At 40.5% G+C, this 23,508-nt stretch overlaps 1 protein-coding gene across 5 annotated transcripts in view; it reads right to left on the bottom strand.

The window, feature by feature from the left end:
- The window catches only part of ATP2B2 (ATPase plasma membrane Ca2+ transporting 2), a 399,625-nt gene that overhangs the window by 114,341 nt on the left and 261,776 nt on the right, over positions 1–23,508 (bottom strand). For all 5 annotated transcript variants that reach the window (XM_027864051.1, XM_027864046.1, XM_027864048.1 and 2 more), the window contains exons 4-5: positions 18,314–18,571; positions 15,041–15,166 (exon numbers count right to left, since the gene is read on the bottom strand). In XM_027864051.1, coding sequence (XP_027719852.1) covers positions 15,041–15,166; positions 18,314–18,571 — 384 coding nt within the window. The remainder of the gene's footprint in view (positions 1–15,040; positions 15,167–18,313; positions 18,572–23,508) is intronic.

Genomic DNA, 23,508 nt, shown 5'->3' with positions numbered 1-23,508 from the left:
CTACTGATGCATGTTAGCTCTGCAACTGAGAGTCTTGGAGATAATAATAATAGCAACTTGTCCTTTCATAGCATGCCTTTTCAATTTTACAAATCATTTTCCTCCTAAGAACCCTGGAAGGCAGATGGTACAAATAATTCATAATATCTTTATTTTCTAGATGGGCACACCAAGGCTCAGAGTAGTGAAACAATTGGCCTAGGGTCATACAGGTGATATGTATTTGAGGCCATCTCCTGCACCAAGTTCAACACTTTCCCCCCACAAATTACACAGTTTAGCAGAGGTGTTTGGCCTTGTTTGTGTCATGGGCCCCTGTGGCAGTCTGGGGAAGCCAATGGTCCCCTTCTCTGGTTAATGATATTACATGCATATAAAATAAAACTGATTACAAAGGAAATCAATTATACTAAAATAGTTATCTACATATTTTTAAAAATGAGTTCACAAAAAAAAATGAGTTCACAATCTTCCAGGTTAGAACTAGTAGTAGGACCCTTTGAGTCTGAATATTCAGGATTTCTGAACTTGCTGGGTGTGTGGCTCAAAAGAGATCCATTCTGATGGGAAAAGGCCTTTGGAAGTCATCAAGTGTTGGAACTGATGAGTAATACAAACATCCACATTCAGAGATCTGCAGATTCATCAGCATAAGCCCTCTTCTATCAATGACCCTCCAGGCTCTAGAAGATGGTCTCAATGAGCTACTATATCCAAAGATAGTCCTCTCCTTGTGACCAGACTTTTGGAGCTGAGCCTTTGTGAATACAGTTCTTTGCAGAGAATGGATCTTGGGTGATGGCCACCCAGCTGACCCCCAGGCCTATCCTTGAAGGGTTCCTAGTTTTGTAGATCCTACCCGAGACTGTCTTCTCTCTTGTTTAAGGCAATTGGGGTTAAGTGACTTGCCTAGAATCACACAGCTAGTGAGTGTCATGTGTCTGAGCTCACATTTGAACTCAGATCCTCCTGACTCCAGGGCCAGTGCTCTATCTACTGCACCAACTAGCTGCCCCCAAGATTGTCTTCTCTTAAGAGATCTACCAAGAACTCATCTCTGTGCTGTGATGAGAGATCTGGGAAACACTTCAATAAAGACCATCATGGCTAGGACAATTAAAACAATCTGTAGCCCTGCCCTTGAGAAGCCCATAATCCTATAGGGATAGATATGCTGATAGATAGATAGATAGATAGATAGATAGATAGATAGATAGATAGATAGATAGATAGATAGATAGATAGATAGATAATACACACAGATGCTGAGGGGAACTGTACCAATAGGTGAATTTAAGTATGTTATTAAAAGACATGTAGAGGCAGCTGAGTGGTACAGCGGATAGAGCAGCAGATCCAGCCTCAGACCCTTATTATCTGTATGACCCTGAACAAGTCACTTAACTTTTGTCTGCCTCAATTCCCTCAATTGTAAAATTGGAATAACAGTGCCTATCTCCTAGGGTTGTTGTAAGAATTAAATGAGATACTGTGTGTAAAGTGCTTAGCACAGAGTAGGTGCGAAATAAATGTCTATTTCTTTCTGTCTTTCCAAACTAATTCATTTCAAAAAGAGGTGGTGCCATGTAGCCCAGCCAGGCTTAGCAGTCAGTATTACTTGGGTTCAAATCCTATCTCTGACCCTTACTAGATATATGATGCTGGGCAAGTCACTTACTCCTTTTGTGCGTCAAGCAATCCCCTAGGACTTATCTATCATGTCTTAGGTGGTGTGAAATGAAATCATTTGCACATGCATTTTGAAACTTTATTTAAAATGTTGCCAAATTTTTTCTAAAATGTGGTAGCACTCAGTCTCCCATATTCTGCTATAGTTACAAGGATGTGGAGAAATGCACACATTCTAAGTAAATAATGTCAATGAAAAGGAAAATTATTTTTAGTTAATGACTCCTCCTCCTATCATAGAAGTTCATGTACCCTAAGTGTGATAGATGGTACTAATAAAAAGTATTTTGTCTTCTGAGGAAGGAAGATGGTAGGAATCAGGGAAGATACAACGAAAAAAGTAACATTGTCTCTGACTATGAATAACTCATTTATATAGCACTTTGAGGTTTGCAGACTACTTTCTTCACAATAACCCTGTAAGCCTGTCTGGAAAGTAGTGGGACTATTATTAAACCTATTTTACAGATGAGAAAACTGAGGCTCTGCATGATTAAACAACTTGTCCAAGGTCATATAGCCAGTAAATGTCAAAAGCAGGATTCAATCCCAAATCTGGATTCCAAGTCCAGCCCTCTTCCCACTATGCCACTGTGCCTGGCCTTTATCCATTCAATAAACATTTATTAACTGTCTACTGTATACCAGGCTTTATACTTGGTGTTAGGGATCCAAAGATTAAATAATGACAACCTATCCCCTGAAGGAGTTTACAGTCTACTGGGGAGGATGGACTATGTAAACAGATAAGTTTACTACAGAGTAGGGTATGATGGGAGAAAAGGTGAGGGACAAAGTGCTCTAGGAACATCTGAACATGGAGAGGCCACAAATAACTGGGGGTGGAAAAGGAGTCATAGTAGAGGTAGAACCTGAAATGACTCTTGAAGAAAGAGAAAGATGTAATCAAGTGAAAGTGAGGAAGGAATACATCCTACGGATGAGGATCAGGCTGAATAAATACATAGAGATGGAAGATAGGATGCTGCATTTGGGGATCAGTGAGCAGTCCAGTTGAGCTACAAGATGAGATGGGGGGAATTAGGAGAAAAGTGAATTCAGGTGGAGGAAACAAAATGACTCAAGACAGGAAAAGGAAAAATATGTTTAATGAATGGTGTGCAGAATAAGGCATGGGGTGGCAGAGGGTGGGAGCAGGTGTAGACTAGAAGAAAGAGATCAATTGAAAGGTTATAAGAATACTCAAGGCATGAGTTAGAATTATAAAATCAAAGTATGTCAGAGCTGTGAGGACACTTGAAGATCCTTCGTGTATAGAGATCAGACAGATACAGCTGTGAGATACCTCAGACTCCAATCCTCCCACATAGGTCAACTGATTCACTCAGATTTCTGCCACATACATTTAGGACTGAGTGATTTGGTCCAGGGAGAAACTCCTAGTGTGAGAACTCCATCCATCAATACAAACTGTAAACCTTCTGTAACATTGTCTTAGAGAGTAGTCTGTGGTTAAGTGTTCTGTCCTAGGTCATAAGGCTAGTAAGTATTAGTGGCAAGATTTGAACTTGTGTCTGCTTCCAGCCCTCTCAGCTACTGACACACTGCCTCCCAACTAATGTCACATAGCTAGTGAATAGTAGAATGAGGACCAAGTCTTCTGATTCCAAAGTCAGGGCTCCCTCTACTACAGCTAGTCAGTCAGTCAACAAGAATTATTTAAATGCCTGGTATTATGCTAAGTGCTGAAGACTTAAAGAAAGACATGAAACTGCCCCTGCAAAGCCCAATTGCTTGCTTTTAGAGAAAACTGAGGCCCACAGATGTGAGGTGATTGGGCCAATGTCATGAACCTGAACTTCCTTCCCTCACCATGGATAGATCTTTCCCTAAGTCTTTTGTAAAATCCTCAAAGGATGTGAAACAATCCTTTCCACCAACCTAATTCTCTCAGTGCTTCAGTCAGAGCCTCTGAGCTCTGAAAATTGGGGCCTTGTGTCTCTCTAGGTCTTGTCATGTGGGATCCAGCCCTAGCTAGGTGTTCAGTGGTAAGAAAGAGAATACCACTCTGAACGGTTTTTCTTCAGGCACCAAATGACCTGATTCTTCAATCAGACCTCATTTTGTTGCTTTATTTGACTTGGCCATCTCCTGCCTGTTGTCTCTGAGCTCAGGCCTCTGGGATGCTTGCGTTTTTTCTGCCTCGAGGGGAACACACTCAGGTGTTACTAATTCTGGAGCAGGAACACAGTAGCTGCCCTGATCTAAAGTTTCCTTTCTTGGACAACTTGGAGAGGGGAGGGTTCTTGGAACACCCAAGATATAATGGCAGAGAACCAGCTTAAAGAATAATGATAACAACTGCTAGCCATTATATAGCATTTCAAAGTTCAAATCTTGCCACTAATACTTACTAGCCTTATGACCTAGGACAGAACACTTAACCACAGACTACTCTCTAAGACAATGTTACAGAAGGTTTACAGTTTGTATTGATGGATGGAGTTCTCACACTAGGAGTTTCTCCCTGGACCAAATCACTCAGTCCTAAATGTATGTGGCAGAAATCTGAGTGAGTCAGTTGACCTATGTGGGAGGATTGGAGTCTGAGGTATCTCACAGCTGTATCTGTCTGATCTCTATACACGAAGGATCTTCAATGCAATTTCAAAGCAACACCCAAGATATAATGGCAGAGAACCAGCTTAAAGAATAATGATAACAACTGCTAGCCATTATATAGCATTTCAAAGGTTTGCAAAATATAAACATTATCTCATTTGATCTTCACAACAATCCTGGGAGGTAGGTGCTATCATTATCCTCATTCATGGAGAAGAGAAAACTGAGGCTGACAGATATTAAATGACTTATAAAGCAGGCATCTAAGGTCCTTCACAATCAGGCTCCAGTCTACCTTTGTAGTTTTATCACACACCAGTCCCCTACACCGACTCAACATTCCATCCCAACCTAGACTATTTACCCTTCACTGATTTCATTCTGATCTATCCCAGTACCTTGGTTCCTTTCTTCACTTTGATGCCCACATCTGTCTCCATGATTAGAATGACCTCTCCTTATGCCCACACCAGCCAAGGGAAGGCAGCATGACATAGCAAAAAAAATCAGTGGATTTGGAGTCAATCTTTTGATTTGCTTTAATATTTCTTAATGTCTCGTGGAATTGTTGTCCCATCTCTTACCCAAACATCATTCCTGGAAAAACACTGCAGCCTACCTACTACACCCAGCATGCATCTCTCCACTTCCCCTTGGGTCACTCACAGCTTTGGTTCTTCAGAGAAGATTGTGTTGATTTTCTCTCTGACTCATTCTAATTTTCCAGGAATTCAATTCTTGGGTGAAGTTTACTACAGTTGATTCTTAGGTACTAATTCTCCTTGCCTTTTTCCCCTCCGTGTCCATTCCATTCTATATCACTTGTTTCATTTCTTCCAGGTGTCCATCTAGTCCTTGTAGCCAGGACATCCTTTTCTCTGAGGTTCCACTTGGATTGGTCACATATTTTCCCTCTTTTGGTTCACCCCTTGGGTTTCTCACAGTCTAAGGAATTTCTTTGTTACGCTAAGCATTTTTTTTTTAATTTACACTTTCCTCCAGCATAAGATTCTGGATTAGGAGCTGGTATTTGAGTCAAAGTTGGTTCCCATATTCCTGATTGGTATGGATGAGTCCTACCTGATCATGAATTCAGTGGCTAAGACTAGGCCTTATTTTTTGTGAGAATTGTATGGTCTCCCTCCAAGTTACAAGCCCAGGCTGCCTTGATGTTGGGATAAACCATTGCGGCCTGGCTGCTGGTCTGGCCCCTTCTCCTACTACAATTGCTAATTAGGCCCTTGGGCTCCATTTCATTGTGCTGGGCACTGGTCTGGCCCTATCTCCTGCTATGGGATTAGACACCTTCACATTGTACCTTCCACCTCCCCTGGTATACCCTCACTCAGTGCTTCTGCAGGACTATGGAATTATTTTTTGTGTGGTCTTGGCCTGGATAGAAGGGCTCATCACAGATTCTCTATACTATACACACACACACATACACACACACACACACACACACACACACACACATATATGCATATATACACACATACATATATACATATATACATACATATATACATAGATATAGATATAGATATAGATATATATTCTCTATACTATTCCTTCTGGGCCATTTTTAGAACTTTAACTGGAGTATCTGTGGGGTAGCCAGGTTTCTCAGGGTCCTGGAACACTGCCATCTTCCTCAATAAACATTTCAACAAATATTTATCAAGTATCTATCCACCATGTGCAGTGCAGAGAGACAAATTTAGGCCCGACATAAGGGGAAAAAAACATTTTCAGACAATGAGAGCTGCTCCAAAGTGAAATGGACTGCTTCAAAAAGCAGTGAGCTCCCCACCATTAAAGCTTTTTTCAGGAAAGGCTCAATGGTACTTGTTAGGGATGTGGTATATACTCAGGAATAGATTGGACTAGATCAGTGGTGGGGGGAACCTGGGGCTTGAGGCCACATGTGGCCTCCTAGGTCCTCAAGTGTGGCCCTTTGACTGAATCCAAACTTCACAGAACAAATCCCCTTAATAAAAGGATTTGTTCTGTAAAATCTGGACTCAGTTAAAAGGCCAAACCCAAGGACCTAGAAGGCCACATGTGGCCTGAAGGCCACAGGTTCCCCACTCCTAGACTAGATGGTAGCTGAGGTACCTTCCCAACTGTGAGATTTTGAAATATGTTATATTCCCTAGCTAATGAATCATCCTTCCCAGCATCATGGCCCACAGGCAGAATGCTGCTGGATGTAGAGGTACACAAACCTGGGTTTGGATGCTCCAAAGATAGACTTACTAGCCATGTGGCCATGACCTAACCTCTGTAAACCTTAAAATGGGGATAATAACCATAATCACTAAAGGACCTTCACAGGGTTGAGGAACCAGTGAAATAATCTGTGCCGAGTGCTTGGCAAACTGTAAAGGGTTATCTAGATGCCAGCTGTTATTATCATCAACAAATATTTGCTGAACATTTAAGACAAATCAAGTCCCTGTACCAGGGACTTGACTAAGCCTTGCCTTGGGAGGCTCAGAGATTTAGAACTGGAAGGGACTTTAGAGGGAATTAGTTCAAGTGTTCATTTTATATATGAGGAAACTGAGGCCCAGAGAGGCCATGTATTAGTTCAGGGATTTGAACTTGACTCTATACACAACAACCTTTCTTCTACACTATGCCGCCTTCCTGTGGAACAAAAATATGAGGGGATCAGGAATGATTTTGCCATCACTACAGACCTCTAATTGCAATAACAAATTCTGGCTCCAGGTTTCTGAAGCTCCTTTTTAATACTCATAGCTTTGAGGCATGAAAGAAAAAAGTGGGACATCTGGGAAAGGCATTTGAGATGAATTAGCCTCCTTAGTTGACTTTCCAAGTGAATTCTAAACTCCCCTAAATGCAGAAAGAAATATACCATCTATTAGAGGCCCCTGGGACGCCCCAAGATGACCCTCAGCTTGGGGTGGGAGAACAACATCATGACAAAGGAATCGTAGCTTGTGACATTCCATTAGGCTAAAGCAGGCTGCCACAACTCAGCTTAAGTGGTGTAGCCTTGATAATAAGAGCTCCATAAGAGCGCTGGGCTAGGAGTTGGGAAACTGTCTTCGGGTCCTGATATGTCTCTGAACTAAGCTTGGATAAGTCACTTAAGCACACCGACATAATTTATTTACGTTATTTTAAGAGGCACTTGGGCTATTCCTCTGTTATCCCTTGCTTTCAACATTACCAGCTCACTTCCTCCACTAATCATGCCACTTTTTCCAGTAATATTGTATATGCCACATCTTGCACATGTGTCATTTCCACATGGTAGTCAAATTACATCCAGCATGCATCTCTCCATTTCCCCTCGGGGTCACCCACAGCTTTGACTCTTCAGAGATGATTGCCATCGTACAAGATTCAAAACCAGACAACATCTCAAACAGAACATGGCTTTTGTTCCTCAGTGAAGCTCAGAAAACCTAAAAAGCCATTTCCCAAACACAACTGAGCTTATGCTCTCAGTCTTAAATCAGTTCTGGTCCCAACTCACTGTCTGTTTGCAGTGGGTATTTCATAGATGCCATGTGGTACCCATGCAATGTGAAAGTATCCTCAGAAGGGGCTTTTAATCATTTTAGATCCTTGAAATCCTTTGGCAGTCTTGCAGATCCTAAGAATCCCTTCTCAGAATAATGATTTTTAAAAAATCATCATTCATAATTTTTATATTATTTTATACTAGTTATAATTGGAAGAAATGCTGAATTACAGTTAGAACTATTTTTCCCATCCAAGTTCGCAGACCCCTAGAAATGCATCCACAGATTCCTTGAATCTACCCATGTACCTATAAGGGTTTTATGGATCCCCAATGAAAAGCTGCTGGCCTTGAAGAAGGCATTTAATCTTGGGTAGATTTTCTATTATGCTGGATTTGGACTATGTAAAATCCAGTTCAAAGCCTGGCTCTTCTACTTACGACCTGAATGACTGGATGAGTCACTTAACTTCTTTGAGCCTCAGTTTCATCATCTATAAAATGGGGAGAGGTTGTATTACATGGTTTCTGAAATCTCTTCCAGTTCCAGATCTAAGGAAGGTCACGAACAAGCAGTGCACAGGATGAAATATTGATGGGATGTGAGCTGCTTTGTTTGAGAGAATCTCTCCATCTAGGTCAATAATCACCAGGCTCAGTTCCTCAGAGTGATAGGAATACAACATAGAGGAAAGTTGTAAAAGAGCTTCATGATTTTGGGGGGGGATAAAAAGGAGCTAGTGAAATCCAAGATGGAAGCATCCCTATCCACATCACCATTCCTGTGCTCATCATCACCACCATCACTCCTTCTCCTTCTTCTCCTCCATTTCCTCCTCTTTCTCTTTCTTCCACTACTACTACTAATTAGTATTATTACTACTACTATTACTGCTATTATTACTATTACTACTATTAGCTACTATTACTACTACTACTACTACTAACCCCTATTATTACTGCTATCACCACTACTAATACTACTACTAATTTGCTGACAATTAAGACAATGACAACGATGATGACTGCTACTATTATTAACACTAATAATACTCATCATTCATATTTTACAGCATTTTGGGGTTTTCCTCTTAACAGCTACATGAGGGAGGTAATGTATGTATGCTTACCCCTTTGAGAGATGAGGAAACAGGGAAAGATACCTCAGCTACCAATGGCTTGAGGGTCACCAAATGAGATCACAGAATGTCAGAGTGATGAGGGAGCCCTCGAGATTATCCATTCTAAGCCTGCCTTCTTTCACATTAAGAGACAGAAGCCCAGAAAGAGGAGATGCTTTGCCCAAAGGCACACAGCTAGTCAAGGGCAGAGCAAAGACAAGACTCAAGTTTTTTGCTTCTTGGTCAAGTGTACTATCTACTCCCCCCATACTGCTGCATTTCTGCCTTCACTAGAAGCATTGAGAGACAGTGTAGTGGAGTGAATAGAGAGTCGGTCTCACAGCCAGGAAGGCATAGGTTCTAATCTGAACACACTGAAACATACTGATTATGTGACCTTGGGCAACATGCCTAACTTCTTGGTGCTCTTGGCAACTAAGTTGTTGAGGGGCCAATCTGCCTTGATAGGGGAAGTCTCTTCCCCTGAGAGTTTATTAGACCACTGTAATTACAGATCTAGTCCCTCTTCCCATTAATGCGCTCTCTTTCCCCAAATGGTCTTGTATTTACTTGTATGTTATATCCCATCTCCATCATGAACAGTAAGCTCCTTTAAGGGACAGGTACTGTTTCATTTTAATCATTCTAAGACCAGTGCCAAACACAATGACTGACACATAGTAGGCGCTTAATCACCAGCTTAACAGCTGGTGATTTAAACTGAATGACAGTGATGACGGGAAGAACGGCCAGGAAGATTTTCATTTTTTTTTTAATCCTTCCTGCAGGTTGAGTGAAGAGCATCAAAGAGAGATATTATCATGTCTTCCTGAGGTGAAGATTAGCCCATTACAAGAAAAGTGTGTCTATAGGCACGCCCAGCCTAATGCTACATTTGCCTGTTTGTTGTCATCGTCACAGCTGACCTCTCTGTCCCCTCTCTCACCCAGCCTTCACTGAATCAGAAATGCAAAACAGAGTTCTCCACCAACAGCTTCAGCCTCTTTAAAGCTTTCTTGGTTTAAATCTCAGGATGGCCAAATAGCACAAAAGATTTATTTTTTCCCTCTCACACTTGAGCTGGAGTATCCCTGATCAGAAGAACTCTGCCTACTGATGTTGAAAGAAAGGGAATTGGCTGCACTCTGAGTTGACCCTGGCGTGGGGCCACCCAGCTACCCAGGCAGCCAGAGCCCCAGAGCCAAGGATCCCAGACAGCTTAGAACACGTAGGAGTTCTTTATTGTTGCTACTCAAAGAAAGGGCCCGGGACAATATTTCAAGAGTCATATCAATTCCTCACAGTCGTTGGTTTCACAATGGAGATCAGGAGTCCAGGAATCTGAACAAGCAAAACATGCCACTGCCCAGTGAGAACATCCTCCCTCTCTCCCTAGAGCTATATGCAGGGTGGTCTACAGGAAAGAGTACTGGCCTTGGAGTTAGGAAGCCTGGATTCCAGCCCTGGCACAGACACTAACTAACTGTGCAACCTTTGGCAAGTTATTTGCCCTCTCTGGGCCTCATTTTCTCCATCTGTAAAATAAGGGATTTGGATCAAATGGGTTCTCAGAATTTTCCCTGATCTAACATACAATCAATTCTAAATACATCTCTCTCCAATCTTCCACCAACTCCAGCCAACAATATCAGTACCTTAAGCCTTGCTTTTAATATTTCTAGGCCACAGTCTAACGAGATAACATGGATTGGGCTTTGCAAACTATGAAGTGTTATATAAATGCTATTATTGTTGATGCTGGTGGTATTATTGCTATATCTTGCTGGCATGAAGCTGTGTCCTAAATTCCTGGCAAGGGGGTGAAGAGAGTGGGATGGGCCAGGGATGGGGAGGCAGCATTATATTATGGATTGCATGCTGGATTTAAGAGAGAAGAAGATCAGTGTTCAAATACTGTGCTTAGTAGCTGTATGACCATGAGTGGGTCAATTAAACTCTCTGAGCCACAGTTTTCTCATCTGTAAAATGGGAGTATCATAATTCTTTTCACATCTCTCTCTCCGAGTTATTCTAAGGCTCAGATGAGATAACACTATCTACAAAGCATTTAACAAGCATTTCTGCAGAAGCGCTTTCCCACTGAGATCACTGCCCATCCACTATGCACACACCTAATTATTGACATGTTGCCTTCCCCTTTAGATTGGGAGCCTCTTGAGGACAAGGAAAAAGTTTTTGCCCTTCTCTGCATCACCAGTGCTTAGGACAATGCCTGGCATATATTAAGTACCTAACAAATGTGTCAATGGGAGTTGTTTCCTCATGATTTCCTTTGCACCCTCCCCCATGGACAGTGAGGCATCCTAAAAATACAAAAAAAAACACATAGTAAGTGTTGAATAAAACGTTTATGGACTGGCTGAAATTCAATAAAGGTAGAATGGCCTAACTCCAGCTTTATCTGAGCTCAGACAAGACATATTTGATTCAACATTCATTGAAGGAACACCTGCTATGTGATCTAGTCTGGGCTGGGAGGTACAGAAAAAAAGAAATATCAGATGAGAGGCCCCTGACCCCAAGAAATTCAGAAATGAATTTATTCATCAGTTACTTAGGTGTCCTACTTTATGCAAGAGAGACAAAGATGCATGGCACATAGTGTTGTATTTGGCATCAGGAGCTATCTGGGTTCAAATCTTACCTCTGGCTACTGATATATTAGTTATATGGCCAAGAACATATCACTGATCCACTCTGTGGCTTGTTAATTGACTGAGCCTCAGTTTCCTCCTCTGTTAAATGGGGGTGATAGCAGTGCCTACTTTACAGAGTTGTCGAAAAGCCCAAATGAGATCATGTATATAAAGTGCTTAGTAGGCTTCCACTCTCAGCTTTTTAAAGCCCTTTGCTGGGAAGGCAAGACATACATACATACATACATACATATATACATACATACATATATACATACATACATGAGAGTGATTACTAATGATGTCAAAATTCTATACTGCCTTGGATTTTAAAACAAACAAATCACTGGAATTATGATGGGATTTCAAAAGAAGAAAAGACTATTTGTCTAGAGAGGTCAAGAATGATTGGAAGAGGGAATAGGAAAGATGGGCCTTAGATGGTGGCCTGAATTTGGATAGGATGAAAAGAACATTCCATGGGTGAGGGGAGCAGCATGGGTGGACGCTTGGAGGAAGGGTCAAGCCAGCCATGAGTGGGTGCACCCCACCTATCAGTAAGATCCAAAAATATGCTGAACAGCTCAGCAGTTAGGTACATTGAGTCTAGTCAGAAGCCCAAACCAAGGAAGAATTCTGACTTTAATCTCCAAGCGTAGATGCCAAGGGAATCTGGTGTCCTACTTTTCTCTACTCCTTCCTGGGAGTGACATCTTCAAATGCCTGCAGTGCTTTCAGAATTCATGGAGGGGCCTCAGGACAGAGGCAGGGAATAAACACCATCCTTTTGTGTGTGGGGGGAAGCCCTGCTCCTGGATAGGAAGGGAAAGAGTAGCAGAACATATAAGGAGACTGCTAAACCATTGGAGGCCAATGTGCAGGGATACAACAGAGAGAAAGTTAGCTCAGCTGGTCCTTTGACCTCAGGGAGCTAAGCTGACCTTTGCCTGGTCAGCTCTGGAGCCTAGAATGATGATATGACTCCTATCACTCACTCCTATTACTCAATGGGACAATAACAGCTCTTTCATGACTATTATCATTAGAAAGATAGCTCCTGGATCATAGTATTTAGACCTGAAAAAGACCTTCAAACAATGCCCCTCTCACCAATCCAAACCACTTCATTTTACAGATATTATGTTATACTAATAAAACACAACATGGTGGCGTAGTCAGAAGACCAGCCTTAGAATCAGGAATACCTGAGTATTCCTCTTGCCTCTGATGCATGCTGGCTATGTGACCCTGGATAAGTCCCTTAATCTCTCAATGCCCCAAGCAACTTTCCAAGATTATAAATTACTAAGAAGTTAATCTATAAGTATAAAAGTCCACACCAGGAGTTCTTTACATTGAGGAAATCATTGGTTCAGAGGACTCTTCTCACTCAATGCCAAAAGAAAAGCCTGGGATGCTCAGGAGTTGATGAATGTAGGCGACTTTGCTGGAAGGAAAGTAATGTTTTGTGATGGGGAAAGAAGACTGGACTTGGAGACGTGAGTTCAAATCCTATGCCTACTTATCACTTAATAACCATGTAAGCTTGGACAAGTGACTATACTTCTCCAGCCTTCAGTTTTCTCATCTGATCAATGGGAATAATTGGAATTATGCCATCTATCTTGCTTAGTTATGATGGAGAACTTGGTATACACCTTTTCTTTTGGCAGAGGCTGGGGAGGTAGCTAAAGATTCTGGAGAAGTGGGACTTTCTTTAGGCTTGAGGGTTAAACAGAAGAACTCAGGCAAGTGGAGAGGAAGGAGGAAGGCATTCCAGGCAGGGGCAAGTTTCATAGACTTAAGACCATCACGTCACTGGGCAACAATGAGTTGCCTAGTTTAGTTAGATTAGAAAATGCTTAGAGTAGTAGAAGATGAGGAAAGCTAGGTTGGGACCAGATAAATAGGGCCTTGAATGCTAGACTAAATAATTTTACTTTTATTATTTCCTTAGACAATAGGTGGGGGTGGGGCAGCAGGGTTTCTGAGCCAGAGGAATGGTATAATGAGGTTGTTTTCCAGGAAGATTAATCTGGTAGTTGTATACAGGATGGGCTAGGGAAGGGAAAGGCTGGAATTTGTTATGAGAGTCCAAGTAAAAGTAACTGGGGACTAGACTAGAAATAGAAAGAAAATAACAGATACAAAATGGGAGAATCCCTAGCTATGACTTCAGCTGGAGACTTACCCTACTCATGACTCTTCTTTCCAGCCCTTCCATACTCTTTCCTTTCTAAAAGGCACTACAACTATGAAGTTTCCCACAATTCCTAGACCCAGAAACTATTAATCCAAGGCAATAACCATCTTAACCTTAGGTAAACTTTTCCTCCCAGAGTCCTTGCTGGCTGGATATATCTTAACTTTGGCTCCAAGTGCACCTGAAAATTACTGCGTCCAACCTCCAGAGAGAAGAAGGTAAGGCAGTATATATTTTCAGTGAAAAGAACACTGGACTAAGTAAGGAAATCTAGGTTCTAGCCCCAGCTGTATCACGAATTCTCTGTGACTTTAGAAAAGTGATTTTATTTCTATGAATCTCAATTTGTAAAATACGGAAACTAGACAAGTTGATTTCTAAGGTCTTTTTCAGCTTTGACATTCTATCTTCTAAGGTACCTTCCAATTCTAACAATACTTCATAGCCTAACATTCCATATTCTAAGGTCCCTTCCAAATCCAACAGTCAACATTCTAATGTTCTGTGGTTAAAAGTCACTCCTAGCTCTGACATTCCCTGTTGTGATATTCTATGTTAGAACATTCTATATTATAAGCTCCCCTCTAGCTCTGACATTCTATGTTGTGATATTCTATGTCTTCAGGTCCCTTCCAAATCTAATAGACTATGCCCTGACATACTATGTTCTAAGTTTTCTTCTGGTTTCAACATCCCGTGATCCAATATTCTATGTTCTAAGGTCCCTTTCAGATCTAACAGCGTTAACTTTCTATGGTCTAAGGTCCCTTTCAGATCTATTTTACCATTTTGTGTTCTCAGGTCCTTTCTGGATCTCACATTTTAAACATCTAAGATTAATTCACAGCCAAGTCAGATCAAGGTAACCCAGTGGCCAGACCCCATGACATTCCAGAGGAAATACCTGCTTCCTGTTTATCTGGGAGAAGGAGGCACAATTCTCATTCCTTCCTGACTTCAACGTCAATATCATTTGGGAGGAATGAGAACAAAGTTCAGCTTTTCATAGAGTGAAACAGGGGTTGCTATTTGGTGAATCAATTCAATTTTCAGTAGAATTAATTTCTCAATCTTGGTTAAACCAGTGAAAGAAGACTCAAAACTAATGACCTGCCTTGTGAAGACTTCACACATTTCTCCATGCACAAGGTAGGGGAGGGGAATTGTGTCTGAGACAAACAGAGGCAACAGCATCTTCTGGGCTGGAAAGGATTTCATCAGTCAATTGTAGGAAGAAAGAAGGATGCAGGAATTTCTACAGTGGAAACAAGGCATCACCTCATCTCACCTGAAAGTAGCATGGGGTCCTTGTCCACTGATTTCCGGACCTGGTCAGACTCTCCAGTTAAAGAGCTTTCATCAATCTTAAGGTCGTTGCCTTGAATGAAGATCCCATCGGCAGGAAGTAGGTCCCCTGTTAAAAGGCACAAAGTCAGAACAAAGAAAAGGAAATAAGTGCAAATTCTTCCTTGGCAAGGCTGCCCCCCACCCCACACCAAAGGAACGCAGTGTCCTTAATGGCATACGGGGGGCCCTTTGACCCTAGAATCGAGATCTTTCCAAATAGAGCAGGGTTCTTGACCTTTTTTGAGTAATGGATCTCTTGGACAGTCTGATGAAGACTATGGACCCCTCTCAGAATCCAGTTTTTAAATCCATAAGATAAAATACAGAGGATAACAAAAGAAACCCACGATATTAAAATAGTTATCAAAATATTTTTAAAAAGAAGATCAGGGACTCCAGGTTAAGAAACCCTTCAAGAGGGTCCCCACATATAACTCACTCCAGTTCAATATCTAAGTTCTCTGTTCTAACATTTAGAACAATATTAACATTCCAGCTCTTCCCTAGCTCTCCAGTGTTATCAGAGACAAATTTCAGTTTGAGTTCTCTACCTCAGGCATGGAATTTCCATCTTTTCCCACCTCCATCTAAAAGGTATTCATCTCTGAACTACAGATTACCAAAAGTTCTAAGTAATTAGCTGTATACTCTCCAGGCCTTCAGACTGGCTGCTCTTGGCCCCATGACTGGCATGCTTTTCTTCCTTACCTCCATCTCACAGAATACCCAATTTCCTTCAAGACTCCACTCATGTACCATCTGTAGGAGGCCTTTCCAGTCTCCCTTGCTGTTACTTACTCTCCCTCTGAAGTGATTTCTTTCTATTTTGAATGCATTTGAGGTACCTTGTTATTTTACATGTCTCTCCCATTAGAATAAAAATAACAATAGCTAGCATTTATACATGCTAAAGACTTCCCCTTTTCATAATACCTTCATCTATCCTGTATATTACTTGCATGTATCTAGACTTTTACATATCAGCTCTCCCATTAGAATGTAAGCTCCTTGAGGGGAAGCCACTGTTTTTGCTCTTTTTATTTGTGTATCTTCACTGATCTGGCACCTAGTAAGCACTTAATAAATGCTCATTAATTGATCGGCATTTCTATTCTGAGGAAACAAATCCTAGAATTATATATTTTCCTCAGTCTGTCTGGATCAAGGGGCCTGAAAATTAGATAAAATATACACAGTAAGGATTCTTTTGTAGTATTGTTAGACTAGAACTAGGTGGTTAATAAAATCTCTTCTAAGTCTAAAATTCTGTGATCCTGACCAGATTTTCTTCCCTGCCTTTAGACCTCTCTCCCCTCCCACCTTGCTAAATATTGTTCTCAGCTCAAATACTAGATCATTAGATGAGATAATATATTATATGTAGATACATATATATATATATATAGCACATACATATATGTGTCAAGTGCTTTAAAAACTTTAAAGAGCTAACTAAATTGGCAATTATTATTGATATTCCTAGGAGTATCTGACATAGAAAAAGGAAGGAGATTATTTTAATTTGCTTTTCTCTAATTAGCAATGATTTGGAGCATTTTTTTTAAACATGGCTATAGATAGCTTGAGTTTCTTCCCTTGAGAACTGTGTCAGATTAGAAAAGATGATAAAAAAGGGAAAACATAAGTGCTGGAGGGAATACGGGAATATATGCACCATAGATATATCATTGGTGCATCTGTAAATAGGGACAAAAATTTTGGAAAGCAATTTGGAGTTACGCAAAAAAAAAAAGTTACTTAATAGTCTATGTCCTTTGACCAAACTATACCACTGCTAGGCCTATACCCAAAAGTGATCAAAGAAATAAGAAAAGAGCCCATATGAACAAAAAAATATTTATGTCAGCTCTTTTTGTGATAGCACCAAACTGGGAAGTAAAGAGATGCTCATCAATTAAGGAATGGCTGAATATGTTGTGGTATATAAATGCAATGGACTATTACTGTGCTATAAGAAATGAAATAGATTATCATTTTAAGGCAAGAAACACATATTTCCATATTAGCCACATTGCAAAAGAAAACACAAACGAATTGAAATTATAAAAATAAAGTTTAAAAAAGTATGTTTCAAACTACATTCAGAGTTCATCAGTTCTCTCTCTGGAGATGAATATCAAGAAATGGGTTGTTTTAAAGAGATGTGGAAAGATGTGTATGAGCTGATACAGAATGGAGGAACCAGAGCTGGAAGAATAATATATACCGTAATATCAATATTTTAAAAACAATCCTGAAAACTTTGATAAACTGATGAAGAATGAAATGAGCAGAAACAGGAGAGCAAAGTGTATAAGAGGGCAAAGGGTTAAGATTATTATAGACAAAAGCAATCAAAGAAGATTTTAGGGAGAAAGTGGTATATGAGCTAGACTGCAAAGGATGGTGCCAGGGAGTGTTAGATTTAGAGTATGAGGGTCTGGATTCTAATCTCAATTACTTAATCTATCATTAGTAAGTTATTACTTACCAATAATTATTTACTACTCAAGGTGGTGCAGGGGATAGAGCTTCAGCCATGAAGTCAGGAGGACCTGAGTTCAAATCTGGCCTTGGACACTTACCAGCCATGTGACCCTGGGCAAGTCACTTAACCTCATCCGCCTCAGTTTCCTTATCAGTAAAATGAGTTAGAGAAGTAAATGGCAAACCACTCTAATATCTTTGCCAACAAAACCCCAAATGGGGTCACAAAGAGTTGGACATGACTGAAACAACTGAACTACAACAACAATCTATTACTGGAACTTGAGGGAGGCAAGTTAATCAATCTCCATGGGCCTCAGTTTCTTCATCTGTAAAATGAGGGTACTAGACTAAGTGATCTCTGAGGCCCCTTCCTCAACCAATAACTGCCTAGATTTTTTACCAGACTTCCACTGATTATCTTTCCATCTGTTGCTTGGTCTTGAACCTTGTTTGAACCTTGGTTCTTCCTTTTCTCTGTCCTCGTCCCATAGATGGATCACCAAGGTTAAGACCTCCCTTTGGGTTCACTGGCCTGCATGTCCACACTAGAATAACCAAACGTTGATCGTGCTCTCTCTAAACAACCAAGGCTCGACCTAGATGCCCAGGCTAGCCCATCCCACATCACCTAAACTCCAAGTCAAGCACAAAAACTATGGAAGAGTGGAAGATGACAGAGATTCCAAGGTTGCGGTGATTGTGAGGAGGGAGGGGGGAAACTTACCGTATTTTACCTGGGCAATGTCACCAACCACGATCTCTGCCACTGGAATCTGGATCACCTGCGCTCCCCGGACCACGGTAAACTTCTGCTCCTGTTCAATTCGGCTCTGCAGACCCCGGAATTGCTTCTCTTTGCTCCAGTCATTAAAGGCAGTGACAAGAACAACACAGATAACTGAGAGAAGTATGGCGGCCCCTTCAATCCAGCCAGCTTCTGCCTCCCCTTCATCTTCGGCCCCAGCCTGGGCTGTTGCACACCCTGCATGGGAGAAGAGAGGAGGAACCATAAGCAAAGTCAAATAAGACTAGGGAAAGAGCAGGCTAGCAAATGTAATTTAGTTCACCAAAACAAGACAAGAATAGCTTAGAAAATGTGACCTAAACTGACTAACCCACCAAAAAGAAGCCTGCCCTCCCCAAAGGATAAACACTAACAGTAAAAGCTCATCAGGCACTACTTTTAGATCATACCTACCATACAGTTATGTTTTTTGAAGAATTTCTTATCTTTTATTACATCTTCCCCTTATAATAACCCTGGGTAATAGGAAGGACTAGAATATTTCTTCCTATTTTACAGATGAGAAAACTGAGCCCCAGAAAGATTTAATTATTATTTATAATATGGAGACTTTAGGTAAGTTACTCACCTGATTTAGTCATCATTTTCTTAGAATGAGAGGGAACAAAGGGTTGGAGATGAACGGTACCTTAGAAATCCTTGAGTTCAAACCCTCATTTTGACTATAAGATCTAGAGAAGTTATTAAGTGATTTGCCCAAGGTTACATGGCTAATACGTAGCAGGTGCAGAATTGAAACCTGGGTTGTCTGATTCAGAAGCAAGACCTCTTTTCATTAGACTATGCTGCTACTCTCTTCAGTGCTAAAAAGGGACCTTGAAAGTCAATAATTCAAAATTTCCCATTTTACAGGTGAGGAAACTGAGGCCCAGAAAGATTAAATGAAATGGCACAGCTAGTAAATGGCTAAGGTAGAATTCCAAAGTACTTTTCAGGACGTTTTTCATTTATCATGTAAGAACATAACAGATAATCTTTAAGATCACTTCCAGCTCTAGAATCTAAAATCTAAATCTAAAATCAAAAGTAATGCAACTAGGGACAAGTTGGGATTAAAACTCTAGCTTTTCTCACTTCCAGTCCAGGCTCTTCCCATCATGCTTACATCTTAATGGCTGCTCACCTTCTGCAGTTCAAGGAGACGCTATTTATTTGCCAAGTAAGTGTTTCTACCAATTATTCAGGGGAACTGTTTGGAAAACTCTCTTAACCACAGATGCCTGACTCAGAAGGGCAATTAAGCTTTTAAGTACAGGAGGAGTGGAAGCACAAAAGTACAAATTATCCCCTCAAAATATCCCCCAAAGGAGTTGGGGCTGAGGGACCAGGGGCCCAATTTTGCCCCAAGGAAGAAAAAAGGGTGATTTATGGTGAGCAGACAGGCTATAATGAGAAGTAACGGCATACAAAGTAGGAGAAATCAAAGCTGAGAACTGGAGAAAAATTGCTGGCAAGAACGGTATAAGCCTTTCCAATTGTCTGCCAGATAAATGTTGAACTCTTTCTGACTGACAAAATCTAAAATTAGACTGACAAAAACATGGGAAAACACAGCTACAGGGCAGGCAGCAATAACTTCTACCCTTGTAGAATGAAGGGGCCACATCGGGCAATCCCTAAGGCTCCTTCCAGCTTTAGCATCCCATGCGTCAGTGATGATAATAGGAAAAGCACAAACAAATAAAATGTTTAGCTAAAATGAAAATCATGTATATATCTCATTTTCAAATTACCTTCTCATATACTTTCCTTCTAAGACTGCCTTCCATCTACACATATGTTGGCTGTCCATAGCTATTTGCATCTTGGCTCCCCCATTAGAATGTGAGTTCCTTGAGGGCAGGGACTGTGATCTTACCTTTCTTTGTATCTCCAGCTTTTAGAACAGAGCCTGCAGTAAAGTTAGTGTTTAATAAATGCTTGTTGACTGACTCACTGAGTGACACCTGGCCAGACAAGCTGTGCTTTGTGCAACGCCTCTATATTAGTTTTCAATAGCTTTTGATTTCCTGACTAGCTTAACAGCTTTTCTGGATCAGTCCTTCTGTGATCTGAGCCAGCTGTTAAGACAGCACAAATTATGAGGTGAATGGCTTGTCCACATATGTTTTATTGTTGTATATGTGATATGGATGCAGCCATTCTAGCAACTGTTGTGTGTTACTTCCTCCACCCAAAACTACTCAATGCTGACTCTATGATAGAAAATATACATTTAATAAAAAATTATAATTAGCATACTCAAGTTTTCAAGAAGAATAATAAAGTAGATTCTTCAAAATAAAGCCTGGTGAACTTGACTTTAAATCCTAGGAAAATTCAAGAATGTATAAGTAGAGGGAAGGTTTGTGAACATTTAGAAAAGGAAGCAGAAGTCACTAAGAGACAACATGGGTTTATCATAAACAAAATATAGCAAACTTACATAATTTCCTTTTCCAACAGGGTCACAGGGCTGACAAATTAGGGTGATGTTGAAGACCTAGGATATCTGAATCTCTGTAATGTATGACAAAGTCTTTCTAGATATCACTGTGAAATGGATGATGAGGTTCTAAGAGGGACTTGGAACTCTATGATAATCCTGACTCAAAGCTAATCAACATCAACCTAGAGATAAATCTCTAGTAGAAAACTACTAAGTCTAGTCCCTCTTCAGTTTAACGTTTATCAATAACTTTTATGAGGGTATAGATGGTACACATTACCAGATCCAAGGCTAAATTAAGTTAAGAGGGAAAGAGAGTATATTAGATGAGAGAATCAAGATCCAAAACCCCACAAGGCTAACATTAGAATGATCATGAGCATTAATTGATGTAAAAATGTGCTTGATCTTTCAAGGTATTTTTAAATTCTAGTCCATTCAGTGCTAGAAAAAAAAATGAGCCAAATCTAGCAAGATAAAATTGACGTAGAGAAAAATGTATATTGTTACACTTGAGTTCAAGAAATTAATTGGATAAATCCACAAGTACAGAATGGGAGAGATGTGGTTGGACAACAATTTATGTGAAAAAAGCCCTGGGAGTTTTACAATCTGCAAAATCAATGAAAACATAGTGAGACATGGATAAAAAAAAACAAATATATTATTAAGCTGACTTAAGAGAAGCATAGTATTTATCATGATGAAGGTAATGGCCCCTGTGTATTCTACCTGGTCAGAACATATCTCTAGTGTTCTGTTCAGTTTTGGACACCAAATTTTTGGGAAGGACTTATGTAGAACTAGGAGCAGTTGGTGCAAAGCAAGAAGAGGATGGTTTCATTTTGATGTAAGGAAAATTTTGCTAGAATTGTCCAAAAGGGGGATGGAACAGGTTCTCCACCACTAGAGGTCCACGTGGAGACTAACTGGTTCCTTCTTAGGCTGTTGTAAAGGGGATCCTTGTTCACGTACAGGCTAGGGTAGATTGGGTCCCTTCCAACTCCATCACAGCCAGCGAAATCCTTGTATCATGCTCATGATTATTAAAATAACTCAACCTGGTAGTTTATAGGATCTTAGATTTAGAGCAAAAAGAGACCTTAGAGGTAATGTATTATGTCCTCTCTGATTCTTTTACAGATAGTGAAACCAAGGCCCAGAGGATTTGAGTGATTTGCCTATACAGGTCTCATATCTCCTCTACTGATGGGAGGGATGGTTTTTATTCATTTTTGTATCCCCAAGAGTACCTGACACAGTCCCTTACACACTCTTGGCCCATGGCTTGATGTACCTGGGGCTTTCTGAGCTTCCATATCTTTCTTCAAATGCTGCTTCATCCACCAAGCATGTCCTTCCCTCTCAACTCTGTTTATTTCCTTCCTAGCTTGGTGAAATGTAGTATTGGACCTAGAATTAGGAAGACCTGAGCTCACCTATAGTTTCTGACACTAGTGTGTGATGACTACGTGCCACTCACTTAACCTCTCTAAACATCAGTTTCCTTATCTGCAAAATGGGTACATAATACTAGCAACTCTCTCATGGGGTGGTTGTAAGACTCAAAGAAGATAACATATGTGAATCTTAAAATAATATATAAATGGCAGCTATTATCATTAGCGATAGCAGAGCACAACTCAAATACCTTCCCTAATGTCCATCCCCAACACGTCTTTTTCACCTAAACTTCCACAACATTATGTCTGTCTGATGGAACTTTCTTATATTGCTTCAGATGAACTATTTCTCTCCCCATTAGACTAATAACCCCTCAAGAGCAATTAGCTGATCTCATTCCCCTCTGTATTTCCCATAGTGCCTAGCACAGGGTCTTGTCCGTAGGAGGCAACTGACAAATGTTGAGTTGTGTATGTTGAAGAGAAGATGATAAACACACAGAATAAACATCTATGAGAGAACCAACTTGCTTTCCTAGCTCCCCTTCCAAAGAACATTGCAGAACTACAAATATTGCTTTACCATGTTTCTCATTTTCTGTTGGTGCCAAAAGAAACCAATATTGCTTACAAAAAGGCTACGAGACAGAAAGCTAAACATATGCATGGTTTACCAACTTTTAAAGAATAAATTATGATTTACTTAAGACTGAACACAACTTTGGGCAGGTAGGTGGTACAATGGCTAGAGCACTGCACAGGGAGTCAAGAAGACTCAATCTGACCTTGGATACTTACTAGCTGTGTGTCCCTGGACAAGTCACTTAACCCTATTTGCCTCCATTTCCTCATCTGTCAAATGAGCTGCAGAAGGAAATGGCAAACCACTCCAGTATCTTTACCAAGAAAACCCCAAATGGGATCACAAAGAGTTGGATACGTCTCAAAAAGGACTTAACAACAACTGAATATAACTTTAACTTTCTTTGATGACTCAGTAGGTACCTTGGGACCATTACAATGTCTCTAGGCACATCAAATAGAGTACTGGAATTGAAGTCAGGAAGACATGAATTTAATCCTGCCTCAGACACCTACTAGATAGCTGTATGACCATGGGCAAGTCCCTAAATCTCCCTTGGCCTCAGTTTCTCCATCTGTAAAGTGGCAATAAAAACAGCACCTACTTCAAAAGGTTTGGGGGATCAAATAAGATAACATTTTAAATGCTTTGCAAATTTTAAAGCAGCATAAGTGTTAGCTATTTTTATTGTACAGGAAAG

Source organism: Vombatus ursinus, unplaced genomic scaffold (genome assembly GCF_900497805.2).
Source record: "Vombatus ursinus unplaced genomic scaffold, bare-nosed wombat genome assembly UNPS02014773.1, whole genome shotgun sequence".
Lineage (NCBI taxonomy): Eukaryota > Metazoa > Chordata > Mammalia > Diprotodontia > Vombatidae > Vombatus > Vombatus ursinus.
Note: the sequence above shows the minus strand (reverse complement) of the source record. Positions and strands in the feature narration are given on the sequence as shown.